At 37.7% G+C, this 14,244-nt stretch overlaps 1 protein-coding gene across 23 annotated transcripts in view; it reads right to left on the reverse strand.

Annotated features, from left to right (window-relative positions):
• LRRFIP2 (LRR binding FLII interacting protein 2) overlaps positions 1–14,244 on the reverse strand; it is a 122,704-nt gene that overhangs the window by 60,853 nt on the left and 47,607 nt on the right. For 8 of the 23 annotated variants that reach the window (XM_060180584.1, XM_060180577.1, XM_060180581.1 and 5 more), the window contains exons 4-9: positions 13,548–13,598; positions 9,274–9,333; positions 9,133–9,177; positions 6,773–6,841; positions 4,958–4,999; positions 1,762–1,827 (exon numbers count right to left, since the gene is read on the reverse strand). The exons of 5 other annotated variants lie outside the window; for them this stretch is intronic. In XM_060180584.1, the coding sequence (XP_060036567.1) occupies positions 1,762–1,827; positions 4,958–4,999; positions 6,773–6,841; positions 9,133–9,177; positions 9,274–9,333; positions 13,548–13,598 (333 nt within the window). The remainder of the gene's footprint in view (positions 1–1,761; positions 1,828–4,957; positions 5,000–6,772; positions 6,842–9,132; positions 9,178–9,273; positions 9,334–13,547; positions 13,599–14,244) is intronic. 10 more of the 23 variants (XM_060180587.1, XM_060180585.1, XM_060180579.1 and 7 more) reach the window with 6 other exon arrangements.

Consider the following 14,244-nt stretch of genomic DNA (forward strand, 5'->3'; position numbering starts at 1 on the left):
AGGATCCCGGTTCAAGCCCCCAGCTCCCTACCTGCAGGGGGGGGGGGTTGCTTCACAAGCAGTGAAACAGGTCTGCAGGTTATCTTTCTCTTCTCCTTTCTGTTTTCCCCTCCTCTCTTGATTTCTCTCTGTCCTATCCAATAACAACAGCTATAACAATAACAACCACAACAAGGACAACAAAATGGGAAAAATGACCTCCAGAAGCAGTAGATTAGGCACCAAGCCCCAGTAATAACCTTGGAGGCAAAAAAAAAAAAAAACCTTTCTAATGTGTCCAGCCACTGTTTTAACTCAAAATTAAGTAACCAGAGACAATTCCTGAAAGACTCCTCTACTGTGCCCCCTACAGCCGGGAGCACCTCTATTCCCATCCTTCCCCTTCCACTCTTGGCTCTGCCTTCTTACACCACACCCTCAACAAGGTGCCTTGACTCACCTCTCTCAAGACTTCTCACTACTCCCCCCAACAATGCTCTCTACAATACCTTGTCTTCTCCCTCCTTCCTACCCAAAGTCTCCTACCCCTCTCATCCCAGCAAAGGTCAGAGTGCCTCCCATGAAAACCCTAAGCTATCAGGGGGTCTAAAGCTGCCCTTCCTCTGCTTGTACCATGGAAGTCTAACTGGAAAAAGGTTATTTCTAGCAGCCCACTTGAGCATTCCAGATGCAGAATTATAAAAATGTTGAACAAGATGGCTGTTACAAAGAATACTGCTGGTTCTGTGATTTAATTACTTTAGAGGTTTAAGAAATTTGGGGGGGAGGCGGGCAGTGGCTCACTTGGTTAAGCGCACACACTATAGTACACAGGGACCCAGGTTCAAGGCTCTGGTCCCCACCTGCAGGGGGGAAGCTTCACAAGTGGAGAAGCAGGGTTGCAAGAATCTCTCTGTCTCTCCCTCTCTATACCCCTGTCCCCTCTCGATTTGTCTCTATCCAATAATAAACAAATAAATAATTTTTAAAAATCTGCAGGACAGTATGGGAATTCTGCCATCAAATACTTTGTTTCTACCAAAAATTGATTCCAAGCTCCCAAAGTACAAACTTTCAGGATGGAGCCTATTTGCAAGTTAGGCATTACCTTTAATACCCAACTCAATCAATTCCAATTTTTCTTTTTTTTTTTCTTCTTTTGGCCTCCAGGGTTATCACCGGGGCTCAGTGCCAGCACTATGAATACACTGCTCCTGGAGGCTATTTTTCCATTTTGTTGCGCTTGTTATGATTGTTATTGTTGTTATAGCTGTTGTTGCTACTGGATAAGACAGAGAGAAATGGAGAGAGGAGAAGACAGAGAAGAGGACAAAAAGACAGACACCTACAGACCTCCCCCCCTTGCAGGTGGGGAGCCAGGGACTTGATCTGGGATCCTTAAGCCAGTCCTTGTGCTTTGCACCATGCTGCGCTTAACCCACTGCACTACTGCTCAGCCCCCTCAATTCAAATTTCTAAAAAAAAGAAACCCTCACTGCCAGATCTTGAAGTATATCCCAAGGGAGATTTCATAAATCAAAGTACTTTGTTGTGATACCTTCTTGTGATACCTTCCTAATGCTAGTCCCAGGGTTTAATATAAATAACTTTACATTTTATAAATGAAAATAATAATACTTTAAAGATATAATCCTGCTTTAAGTTTCAATAATGCCTTAGGAGCACACCAAAGCAGCTGTAATTCTTCAGTTCCCTAGAAGCAGTTAGTTAGGCTTTTGTGAAAGTACAAGACACTGTGGCATGGGAGACAACAGAACTAACCAGTGGGTCTTTATAGGAACCAGAAGATCTCTTCTTTGTTCCGTAAGAGTGACTCAGAGAGTGATTCTAGAAGTAAATAAGTTCACATTTTAAGTAAAGTTTTAAAAATAATTTAATAAAAATTTTCCTTAAAATTATAAACAGAATACTTTAAGATACAGAGCAGTTCACATGCAATCTATTTCAAATCTGTTAGTAAATAATTCACTGCACTCACTGGGTTAAGATGACCTCTACACATCTGCATGCACCCTCACGCCCCCTATAACATCTGGTTCAGTGGCTAGTTAGCAGCTAAAGAAAACTTAGTTGGGGACTCAGGATAAGGTATAAGGAGATTTGTGGAGGCCTTTCACACACACCCCACCTAATCTGAATTCCTGAGCCTTCTTTATAAAGGTAGAGGGAACAACAGAAGTCACCTCGTTTTATGTAAGAAGACTATAGTCTTCTTAGCTAAAGGTTAAAAAAAAATTAACTATATTCCTTCTGAATAAACCTAATCAAAGTCATGATCGGAAAGACTAAGCCACTGCATTGCCCCGGAAGTACTCTGGACCCAAGTTAGTGGTCTCAAAAGAAAAGGGGAAAAAAATGAGTTTATAGTCACCAGTTTGATAACTGGATGTGTTTCTGGTAGTAGATCTGCTAGGAGAATAGTGTTAATAAGTATGACACTTTTAACCACACCCCTTGGAGTTCTAGGAGCATGAAAACCCAAACAAACACACCAATCAGAGTTGGTTTTCACTCATTTGTCTTTTACCTCTTCTGGTTTAGATACCAACCTTTCTTTAGACTCTTGCTATTTCAATCAGAAAAATCACTTACTTAATGGATGGCAGAAGTTTATTGACCTAATATTTGTAAATGGTCTGTTTGGGCAGGTAATTCAGTGTTCATCAGTGTTTGAAGTAGGATTTTTTTTTTTTAACTGTATAGCTTCCCTCAGGTTATGGTAGTGTACCTTGTACCACTGAATTTCCAATGTATATCAATTTTTTTAAATATGCTTCAAATAAATAGAAAAATGTATGTTATTTTCTTATTTCTTATTTATTTTTAAAAGTACTTTCTCATTTTAGGCAAGGATTAGATTGTGTTTCTCTCTCTCTCTCGCTCTCTGCCTCCAGGGTTATCGCTGGGGCTTGGTGCCTGCACTATGAATCCACTGCTCCAGAGACTTCACGTGTGGAATGACAACCCTTCAGCTTCATTACTCGGGTGAGACCTTTCCTTTCATAGTATACTCTAATTCCATCTCAGGTGGTTCACTTTCTAACAAAGTCCCATAACCTAGATATACACCAGTTTCTGTGAGAGAGAGCTTATGTTCACACGTATCCATAAACTACTGCAAAATATATACCTGAAAGCAGAAGTACACTAGAGTTTGCAGTGAGTATCCCCCTAACACTTCCTCTCCACTATTCCAACCTTTGGATCCATGATTGCTCAACAATTTGTTTGGCTTCGTATGTTAACTCTCTTTTCAGTCACCAGGTTCCAGATGCCATCAGGATGCTGGCCAGGCTTCCCTGGATTGAAGACCCCACCAATGTGTCCTGGAGCTCCGCTTCCCCAGAGACACACCCTACTAGGGAAAGAGAGAGGCAGACTGGGAGTATGGACTGACCAGTCAACGCCCATGTTCAGCGGGGAAGCAATTACAGAAGCCAGACCTTCTACCTTCTGCAACCCTCAATGACCCTGGGTCCATGCTCCCAGAGGGATAGAGAATGGGAAAGCTATCAGGGGAGGGGGTGGGATATGGAGATTGGGTGGTGGGAATTGTGTGAAGTTGTACCCCTCCTACCCTATAGTTTTGTTAATTAATCCTTTCTTAAATAAAAAAAAATTTAAAAAAAAAAGAAACACAATCTACCTATTCTAGGAAACCTTCTAGCATGACCTGCTATTCTCCAGAATTCCAAGGAGATGCCAGGGGCTCCTTCACACACTTTATCTTATATATACATGAAAGATATCTGTCTTATGAGAGACACAGGCAGACAGACCAGAGCACAACTCCACATTCAAGTCCTGCTCTCTACCAGCTCCCTGGCCTCTTTCCATTTTCATTCATACTCTAGTCCCCTATAGGGCATAGAGAACAATGTACTTATTCAGGAAACACACTAATCACTAAAAAAAAAAAAAAAAAAAAAAAGTTATAGTTTAACTTCCTAGGCTACAATGACACACTTAAAGAAAAAACTATATCAAGTAAAAGTGAGCAGATATAAATTGCGTTTCTGATGTCATCTATTACCGCTGGGTATTTTCTGCTTAGCAACTTCACACTTACTAGTTTGTGACTCTGCTACAGTTCAAGGCATATCAAAACATTACTAGAGGAGGCAGAGGTGCCATACTTGGTAGGGCAGACATGTTACAATGCACAAGAACCTTGGTTCAAGTCCCTGGTCCCCATTTCTCTAACAGTGAGGCAGTGTTTAGGGGTCTTTCTTTCTCCATGTATATCCCTCTCCTTTATTTATATTATTATTATTATTGTTATTATTATTATTATTATTATTTTGCCTACGGGGTTATCGCTGGGGCTCAGTGGCTGCACTACAAATCCACTGCTGCTGGTGGCCATCTTTTTTCCATTGTTATTGCTGTTATTGTTGTCACTGGATAGGACAGAGAGAAATCAAGAGAGATGGGGAAGACAGGAGGAGAGGAAGACAGACACCTGCAGACCTGCTTTCACTGCTTGTAAAGCGACCCACTGCAGGTGGGGAGCTGGGGGCTCAAACCGGGTTCCTTCTGCCAGCCTTTGAGCTTTGCACTAGGTGCACTTAACCTGGTGTGCTATCACCCCGTCATCCTCCTCTCTTAATTTGTCTCTATCCAATAAACAAATAAAATATTAAAAAAAAACATTGCTAGAATCATGACTTCCAAGGCAATGAATATATGTCTGTCATTTACAGCAAAGATGTCACTATTAATCTAAGTCCTGCGTGAGGAAGCAAATAATGCTTATCTGATCATGAAATTCTAAAAGCAAAAATTATTCAAGTGTTAAATTGTGCCACAATTACAAAGCTATAGTTTTTGTTTTGCTAACTGCACACTTGCCCAAAACATCACAACAAACTTGTGAAAGTTAGTCATAATCTATAATTAGCATCAAGTATTTATAAAATGAAAATCTACACTTAACACAGAAACATGCACTACATACTAATGATGAACGTCTTGATGATCTATCCTTGAGTGTATCATACTGGATTTCAGAAAAAGGTAAAATTTTACTTTAAAATCAGATACAGAGAAGGGGAAATTGACATCTGTGAAGTTACTAAAAATACAGCATTATTTTTAAAATCCAAAGCTATTAAGCACAAAGACAGCTATACTTGAATTTTAAAATATTCTACCCCAATCTTTTCAAGTATAGCACTGCATATATGTATATGTGGATGGTATATATATTTACTTCTGAATACAGAATCCACAATCAGTAAGGATATATAATTTAATCTCAGTAAATTATAAGACTCCTTTGTCACAAGACATAACCCTGGTTCAAACCTGACCCCCACCATATTGGGAAAAGAAGCATCATGCCCCCTGACATGATGGCTTACAAAAGATGTTAGAAAATGTCATCTCAAAATATGTTTTATTTATGAGGCTAATGGGTACATTCTTACCATTAAGTGATAAATTCAGGGGAAATAATATTATAATGCATATCCAAAGGTACTAGGAAAATATCTACATTTTTATGGCTTTCTTCTATCATCCTACGTTTTCCTGTAACACAAAAGGCAAGCAATAAAGTCTATATTACATGTATTAAAAAATCTGGTTTAGGGACAGAAGAACTGGTCACTGGGTAGGGTGCACACCTTGCCACTGTGTACAGTCCATGTTCCAGACTCCTCCTACCCATGGAAAGTACTGTGACACAGGAGGAAACTAGTGCTAAGGTGTCTCTCCTTCTCTCTGTTTCTCTGTCAGAAAGAAAAGACAGCCTGGATGGGAGAAACTGCACATGTATGACATTCAGGCTACACACACATATTTATACATCTTGTTTATATAAAATTTCCAAAAATACCTAAAGGTGTACATGTAGTGAAACATAATGGTAAAAACACATTAAACAGTCAGTGATGCTATCTTTTAGAAAAAGAAAGTCCTTTTTCTAAAGAAATAAAGTTTATTTCTTCACTCAGTTAATAAAATAGCTTACAAAACTAACAAACAAAAACTGTCACCAAAATGTTTACTATTCAAGCAACACATTCTAGCACCAAAGTGATCCCATTGTCCTAACCAAGTAAGTCTCACTGAAGAAAATAATCATATCATGATTTTTTTTCTCTCATTCCTTCTGTACTACTGATGGCATTTTATAAAATGCATAGGATTTAACAAGTTCAATTAAAATGGATCCATTTCAGTTGTAGAAAATAGAAGCAGATTCTAGCTGGCTTTAAAATATAGCTAAATCTCTCCAGTAGGGAAACCCACAACCTGGACAATCCAATTGCTATTCAAATATTCAGGTAAAGAAAAAGTATATCCTCTCGACTTTAAGGGCAGTGGTATCCAAGCTGTTCAAAAATAAATGACTCATCAAGAGAAGTAGAATAGAAAATACTAAGGATTCTAGCTAAAATATCGCTAAAGTCTACTATTGCAATCTATAAAAAAATATTTTTTAAATTCTCACAGATATTGGTCTGAAAGTTTTCATTTGGAAACAAAATTTAAAAGTACAACAACCAGGGCTAGGGAGGTAGCATAATAGGTCTGCAAAAAAGACTTTCATGTCTGTGGCTCCAAGGTTCCAATTTCAATCTCTAGTACCACCATATGCCAAAAGCTGAGCAGTGCTCTGGTAAAATTTAATTAAAAGTGCGTGTATGCATACATGTGTAGCAATACAGTTCTGAAAACCAAGTATCTGCTACTCAAGTCCCCGAAACTCTGAGAGTCAGTAGTGAATGTACAATGTCAACATCACACATTATTCTAGACTACACACCATGACATCTTTCCTTTTGGGGGTACTGGCTCTGCTCCAGTATGTCTCAGTCATGTCCTTTGATGGATTCTTCAATAGAATTAAAGAGTAGAACAGTAAATGACAAAATACAAATTATAAGCATATTAAAATTAACTTCATTAGAATTATTTTAGGTCATTGTCAGGCAAAAAGGAACTAGTATATTCTCTCTCAACAAATGAGGCCAGGCAGTGGCACACCTGGTTGAATGCACACATTATCATAAAAAAAAAGTAGCAATGTATTTCTGCAGCTTCTGTTTCAAACTCACCTCATTTCTTAATTTGGTGACCCTACCTTACAGTCTTCATATACTTCAATATATAAACCCATGACCAGAAATTGAATAGATGTTTTGAAAGGCAGATTGATTTTTGAAAGAAATGCTGTTGCACTCTAAGTTTATGGCTTTAATTTAATCTTGACGTCTTAAGTTATCTTTGCTTTTTATTTTTATATGAATGTCTGTAGCACTAACTAACACCATAAAAGCCCAGATATCTTCTGGCAGGTCACCTTTCAAGAAGGTAATCCTGACAGCTAAATAACAAAAGGATAGACCAAAGACCTAAATCTCACTCACAGATGGAACTTAAGAAGCAAAGAAAGAGAAAGCATAGTGAAACTTAGACTATGTGGGGTCTATTGCAGCAGAGTCCAGGACTCAAGAGGGGTCCGGGGGGTGGGGAATTAGAAGAACGTTGAGGATGCAGTGCACAATGGTGGAGCAAGACTTTAGTTGGTGGTAGGAGTGATGCACAGACACTTATTACAGGGAAATAGGAACCTGTACTCATGTGGTAACACTGCCTTATAAATCCTTATCTCCCTCAGTAAAGTAACTTAGATACTAAAAAAAATAACAGGGTATAAATGTACATACTGCTAATGTTCATGCAACAAATATTAAATCTAAAAGACTTCTAAAAAAATGACTCATAAGTAAAATCCTTTAAAAAAAAATGGAGAAAGACCAACCCCAAAAAAACATACAGCAAATTCCATCAAGTTTATTTTTTAAAAAAAGTCTAAATATTCAGTTTTATGTAGCATGATAGACATTTGAAAAAAACAAGTAATACGGGGGCCAGGCAGTGACACACCAGGTTTAAGTGCACACAGTACAAAGTTCAAGGACATGTGCAAGGATCCCAGTTTGAGCCCCTGGCTCCCCACTTGTGGGGGGGGGCAGGTTTTTCGCTTCATAAGTGGTGAAGCAGGTCTGCAGGTATCTATCTTTCTCTCCCCCTTTCTATATTCTCCTTCCCTCTCAATTTTTCTCTGTCTTATAAAAAAATTTAATAAAATGGCCACCAGGAGCAGTGGATTCATAGTGCAGCACCAGCAATAATCCTGGAGGCAAAAAAAAAAAAAAAAAAAAGCAAATAATCTGATGAAAACTTAGAATTCCCAATATTATCTAGTTAAAAGAAAAAACCTTTAAGTATTTTAATTATTTCTTTTATACTATGTTTTTAGTAGCTGGTCACGCTTATTTAATGTTAGATGTAGACATAATATCAGTAAAATACTAGCGTCTCAAACAGACATAAAATTTTATTGAACTTTAAATTCATACATTTTACTTAAAAATATTGGAATCATTACTCTTTGTCTCATTGTAACAAATGTCCACAAATAACATAATAAAATAAGACTTCTAGTTATAGTTTAAATTTATTTAATGATTTAATTTCCATAAAAATAAGTTCAACCTTATTATTTATGGACACTGTGGGCTAATGTTTTTCTATTAGGCTAATTATACCCTTAGTTTTTGTTTGCTTGCAAATTTGTTTTCTATGCAATGCTGGGTAATGAGAACATCAAGATATATACACCCCAAACCTGAGACATACCATAAAAAGTTAATCAAAATGTTGAAGCGCATTCATTTCTATCAATATGACATGCAGAGAATTATTGGAATTACTAAATTACGTCAACTAATAAAATTTGTAATTAGTCATTCAGATACCAAAGCTATTCTCCATTTAATGATATTTCATAAAATCAAGGAAAGTCCCAAAGTTAAAACTACGCAGATTTTATGTTGTTCTATAAAATCAATTTACTGTGAGACAATTTTCCAAAACTATTGGTCTTTTTTTATAGAAAGAACAAAAATGTGTTAGCATACTAAAAATTCATGATTTAAATTAAGAATTGATTTGATTAAAGCTATAATTTGAAAGAAAGCATCACTTTCCAATTAGAGGACTTTGCCAATGTTTTTAAGGCAAAGGAATATCTGAGTATTGTCTGATGATTTAGGCAGTGTAGCAGAATGCTCACACATAAGCGCTGGCACTGTGTTGTAAGCAACTTAAAATACCAACCCGGTGACTGCCAAGACTTCGAATGGAAAACGTATCCTCAACTCCCTGATAAAAATAAAACAGAGTAAAAGTCTGTCAGTGACTATATACATCAAGCTAACAAAGAAAAGTATTAAGGGTAAGTTTCAAGTTACTACAAACCAGGCTGGGACGATGATGATGACTGGACCGGTGGGAATACCTGGCCCTTTCTGAATCTTCCTGGCAGAGGAGAAAGTACACGGAAAGTTAATCACCAAATAGACTCTTATCAGAACAACTGAGCAACAGTCAATTAAGATCACAGCAGCACCTTCTTTACAGACAGCTGTGAGCAATTCAGATCAAAAGCTGAATTTCCTAAATTTAGAGCAGCTGCATGCTTCAGCAGGCAAGATGTAATCTTGGTGCTCCTCTAACTTTAACTTGATGTATGCATGTTAACAGTTTGTGAAGACGACCTATGCATGACCAAGAGAATTAAGTATACCAAGAGAGATAAACAAGTATACTTAACAGAGATTGAGTTCAGCACTGAAAGTTATCTATTTTTGTCATTGTGAATGTTAGATTACGAAAGGCAGAAAGGTTTTCCATATTACAAACATAGTTTAAGGGCATCATATTATTTCTTTACATTCTGAGATTATAATTTAGTGCTCAATGCGAAGAATTTCCTTTCCTATTTTCACCACTATAACTGGAAAAGAACTAAATAAACTAGCCCCTCCTTGTTACTAAAATGAGGACTTATTTATCATTAGAAGAAACTGGGTAAATATATATATATATATTTTTTAATATTTATTTTATTTATTTTTTCCCTTTTGTTGCCCTTGTCTGGGTAAATATTTTAAAGTTGGTAAAGTTATACCAGGGGGCAGGAGATAGCACACCTGGTACAATGCACACTTTGTCATGCACTAGGACATAGGTTCAATTCCCTAGCACCACATGGGAGTATATGTATGACATAAGGAGAAGTTCCAGTGGAACAGAGCTGTGGTCTCTCCCTCCATCTTTATCTTAAATAAAATAAAATAAAATAAAATAAAATAAAAGCTAGGGGTGGGGTGAGGAGAGTGGTGGGTAGGTATCCACTAAAAGCAGTAAAATGATGCAGTAAAATGCTAGCAGAGATTAGAATGTTGCATTTCAAGGCAGGAACTGCCGCTTATCAACACAAGTTAGGGGAGAAGATTAGAACAGATTCAGTGCCCAAAAAGAACCAATCCTTCAAAAAAAGTCTTAATTTTTTGAAGTTTAACTTCCAGAAGTGTGAGAGCAAGTTTCTGTATTTTCAAGTCATGCTGACAGGACACCTAGCAAATGAACAGAGACCTTGTTACCAAAGGGATTGTAATTACATCTCTTTTTCACATCCAGCCTTACTAGTACAGAAGATCCTAGGACTTCTCATCACATCCCTCTCTAGTTGATGAGGAGACAAGGAGATATTCCCATCCAGACTTCAAACCTTCTGGGCATGGAGAAGCATTTTCTGGTAAGGGTCATTTGCACATTTATAATATCACTTGTTGGTCATACAAAATTACTGACTTAAAACTTGGGATTTAATGTTCTGAAGAAAGCTCCTAGATTACTCAAGTTCATGTCCACCTCCTTCTAGAAACTTCTAGAGTTTCTGGTCTAATATCCAGATCTCTGATCCATTTTGATTTGACTTTGGTGTATGTTGTTAGGTGATGGTCTAGTTTGACTTTTCTACATGTGACTGCCCAATTTTCCCAGCACCACTTGTTGAAGAGACCTTCTTTACCTCCACTGAATGGTTCTGGCTCCTTTGTCACATGGTTGTATATGGGTAATCTCATTTCTGAGTTTTTGATTCTACTCCATTGACCCAAGTGTTCATTTTCATTCCAGTACCATGCTGTTTTGACTAGTATTGCTTTGTAGTAAATTGAAGTTGGGGCAGAAGATACCACCATATTCTTCTGTTTTTCTCAGAAGTGATTTTTGTGGTTCCACTCAAATCTTTGGCTAAGTTGTTCAATTTGCTTGAAAAATGCCATTGGAATCTTGATAGGGATTGCACTGAAATTGTAGGTTGCTTTTGGTAAAACAGCCACTTTAATTATGTTTATTTTTCTAATCCAGGGACAAAATTTTTTTCTTCCATTTCTGTGTGTCTGTATTTCTTTTAACAATGCCTAGACCATAATCTTAACCATAGTTCTATACCCAAATAGTTCTGAGCCTCCTTCCAGGCTTTGGTCAGGCCTGGTTCTTGAGTCTGTTCCTCTGCAAGAGGAGCAAACTTCTGATATGTACAACACCAGGTCCAAGGGATTGTCAAAAGCAACTGTCTGCCAAGAGCATGTGGAGCTGTGGACAGAACTCAACTACAGGCTGGGGATATTCACATGAATTTGCATCTCATGCTGTGGGGTAGAGATGAAATAGGGAAAGTGATAGACTGTGGACTATGGGTCTCCGTTTATACCCATGCCCTGCCGTCATAACAGTATGGGGTAGACCTTTATGCTCAACTACATAGACCAGGAATGTTCAAGGGACTGATCCTGGGCACAGAGTTATGTTCCTTCATCACTATTTTTGTCCCTCATGAAGGTCCTAGCCACACAAATAGACTGCTGTCTCATTCTCCCTCACCTCCCCAAGCTCTGATCAGTCTCTCTATAGAGGTGAGACATCTGGGTGGCCCTCTACATAAACAATCTTGGTGGCCAGGGTGGCTTCTGTTCTTACTTTCTCAATGTCCCATGGAAGGGGGTCTGCACCAGGCTTTGTAAGGATTCTGGCCCATACCTAAAGCTGGGATCCCCAAGTATTAAAACAAAGATTACAAGTTCAGTTGCCTACAAGATTTAGGCAGTATCATAATTGAACATTATCGGGCTTGGTATAAGTACCAGGGAGAGTTATTTAGGACTATTAAATTAGTAGAAATGAGATATGTGGCTTTTAAAGCTTTCTTAAAAAGTAGATGGAGCAGTTTTATGTAAAAAGAAGAAAAGCTACAACTCATGACTACACCTGACCATCACTTCTGTAAACCAATTTTAGTTAAATTGAGGGCAAACGCTAGAAGAAGAAGAAGTTAAGTTGAGCTGGAACCATTACCTCAGTTTCCAAGTAGGACACTTCAGGAACTGCACTCACTCCTTCAGCACAGACCAACATGCTATGGACTTAAGACAGCTTGCTCAAAAACAGAACCACTGAACTCACTGAAAGTTTACTAAACTATGATAATTTGAAACCAAGAAGATTTAGGTCCTTTTCTTAGTCATCTTTCAGTCTGTTAGCAGTGGGAAGACAGCATACTGGTTATGCAAAGACCTTTTATGCTTGAGACACCAGCAGTTCCAGGTTTAATTCCAGGCACCACCATAAATCAGAACTGAACAGTACTCCAGTAAAAAAGGGGGGAGAGGAAAAAAAAAAGAGGGGAAGGGAAAGATGGAGGGGGAGGGGGAGGGAAGGGAAAGGGAAGAGCTGGGATAAGTGTTAACCCCCTTGGGATTACAGACTCTTGAAAAATCTGCTGTTAAAAATAGTTATGGTGGGAGTCGGGCGGTAGCGCAACGGGTTAAGCACAGGTGGCGCTAAGCACAAGGACCAGTGTACAAGCCCCCGGCTCCCCACCTGCAGGGGAGTCACTTCAAAAGTGGTGAAGCAGGTCTGCAGGTGTCTTTCTCTTCCTCTCTCTGTCTTCCCCTCTTCTCTCCATTTCTCTCTGTCCTATCCAATAACTACAACAATAAGACAACAAGGCCAACAAAAAGGAATAAATAAATATTTATGGTGTTTTACATAAAATCATTCATATATTCAAAACTTTTCATAAGATTTTAAGACTTCATGAGCATCACTGAAGCCTAGTCACATTCCAAGCTAAGATCATTTACAATGAAGACAACTAGGGAAATTAACACAGAAAAAATTCAAATTAGAAATGATTCATAAAAATTAACCGACTGGTTCACATTATGCTCTTGCAGCTAACAAATTTAGAGGTGGTCATAGAAGACTTGAAAAGGAACTGGGAGAAATGGAAAATACAGAATGATTTTCAAAGGAAATGGACAAATAACTTGGGTCTTAATTTATTTATTTATTTATTTATTTATTTATAAGGAAGGAAGTAAATAAGGGAGAGAGAGGGCAAGAGGTGAGGAAGAACTGAAGTAGAGAAAAATGGAAAGAAAACACATTCATTACTCAATCTTTCTTTCTCAGGAACATTCATAAGAGGGGTGTGAGACTATACTATAATAGAAAATTTTAAAATGTACCTTTGATCCAATACAGACAAAAGACACACTTGAACTTTAGGTTCAAACATGCCCAAAACTCCTATTTTGCAAACTGTTAGTCAATGTTTTACTTCAAGGCTGCATTACTTTAACAAGTGATCACAACATGCAGGACAGGCAATTCTAGCCTACCAGCCACTTCTGAATCTGTCCCCATTTCCGATCATAGGAATGATGAGAGTGCTACAAATGCAAAAATTTCACAAACTGAATAGGTTCAAATATACTGTGTTCTCTAAAGTGTATTTAACCACATAAATTACCCTGACGAGAAATGACGATTCTTATATTAGCAAAAATAGATTAGTCACAATCAAAATACAGAAAATTACTTAGCCAAATATGAACTAAAAATGTCCTGTGATAAACAGATACATAGTCTTCTGTGGTCTAGAGGACCATGAATAGAACTTACATTTAATAACTGTCTCCTTACAATTTATTGTAATTTATGAGCATAAAAGATTACATTGCAAACAATGTATTGCAGCATTAATGTTTCAAGCTAAGAACCACATTTAGTATCTGAAAATAAAATTGAAATTTTTAAAAAGTCAGCAGCATACCAAAGATGATTTATGTGATATATGAACTCCTATCTCACTAGCAGAATTTCCATTTCCAACATCAAGATAAGGTGCTTAATACCATCCTGCAGGTTTGTTCCTCTTCATACTGTATGTAACATAAGGAATCTTTATGGGAATCTTCTGAGTTGGGTCAATATCAGGAGGGGAAATAGTATTTGTTCCATTTTAATACAGCTCAATTTCTGAGGCATATTTTTTAAATATTTTGCTTCTCTAACAATAAAAGCACACTGAAAGGT

Source organism: Erinaceus europaeus, chromosome 21 (genome assembly GCF_950295315.1).
Source record: "Erinaceus europaeus chromosome 21, mEriEur2.1, whole genome shotgun sequence".
NCBI lineage: Eukaryota > Metazoa > Chordata > Mammalia > Eulipotyphla > Erinaceidae > Erinaceus > Erinaceus europaeus.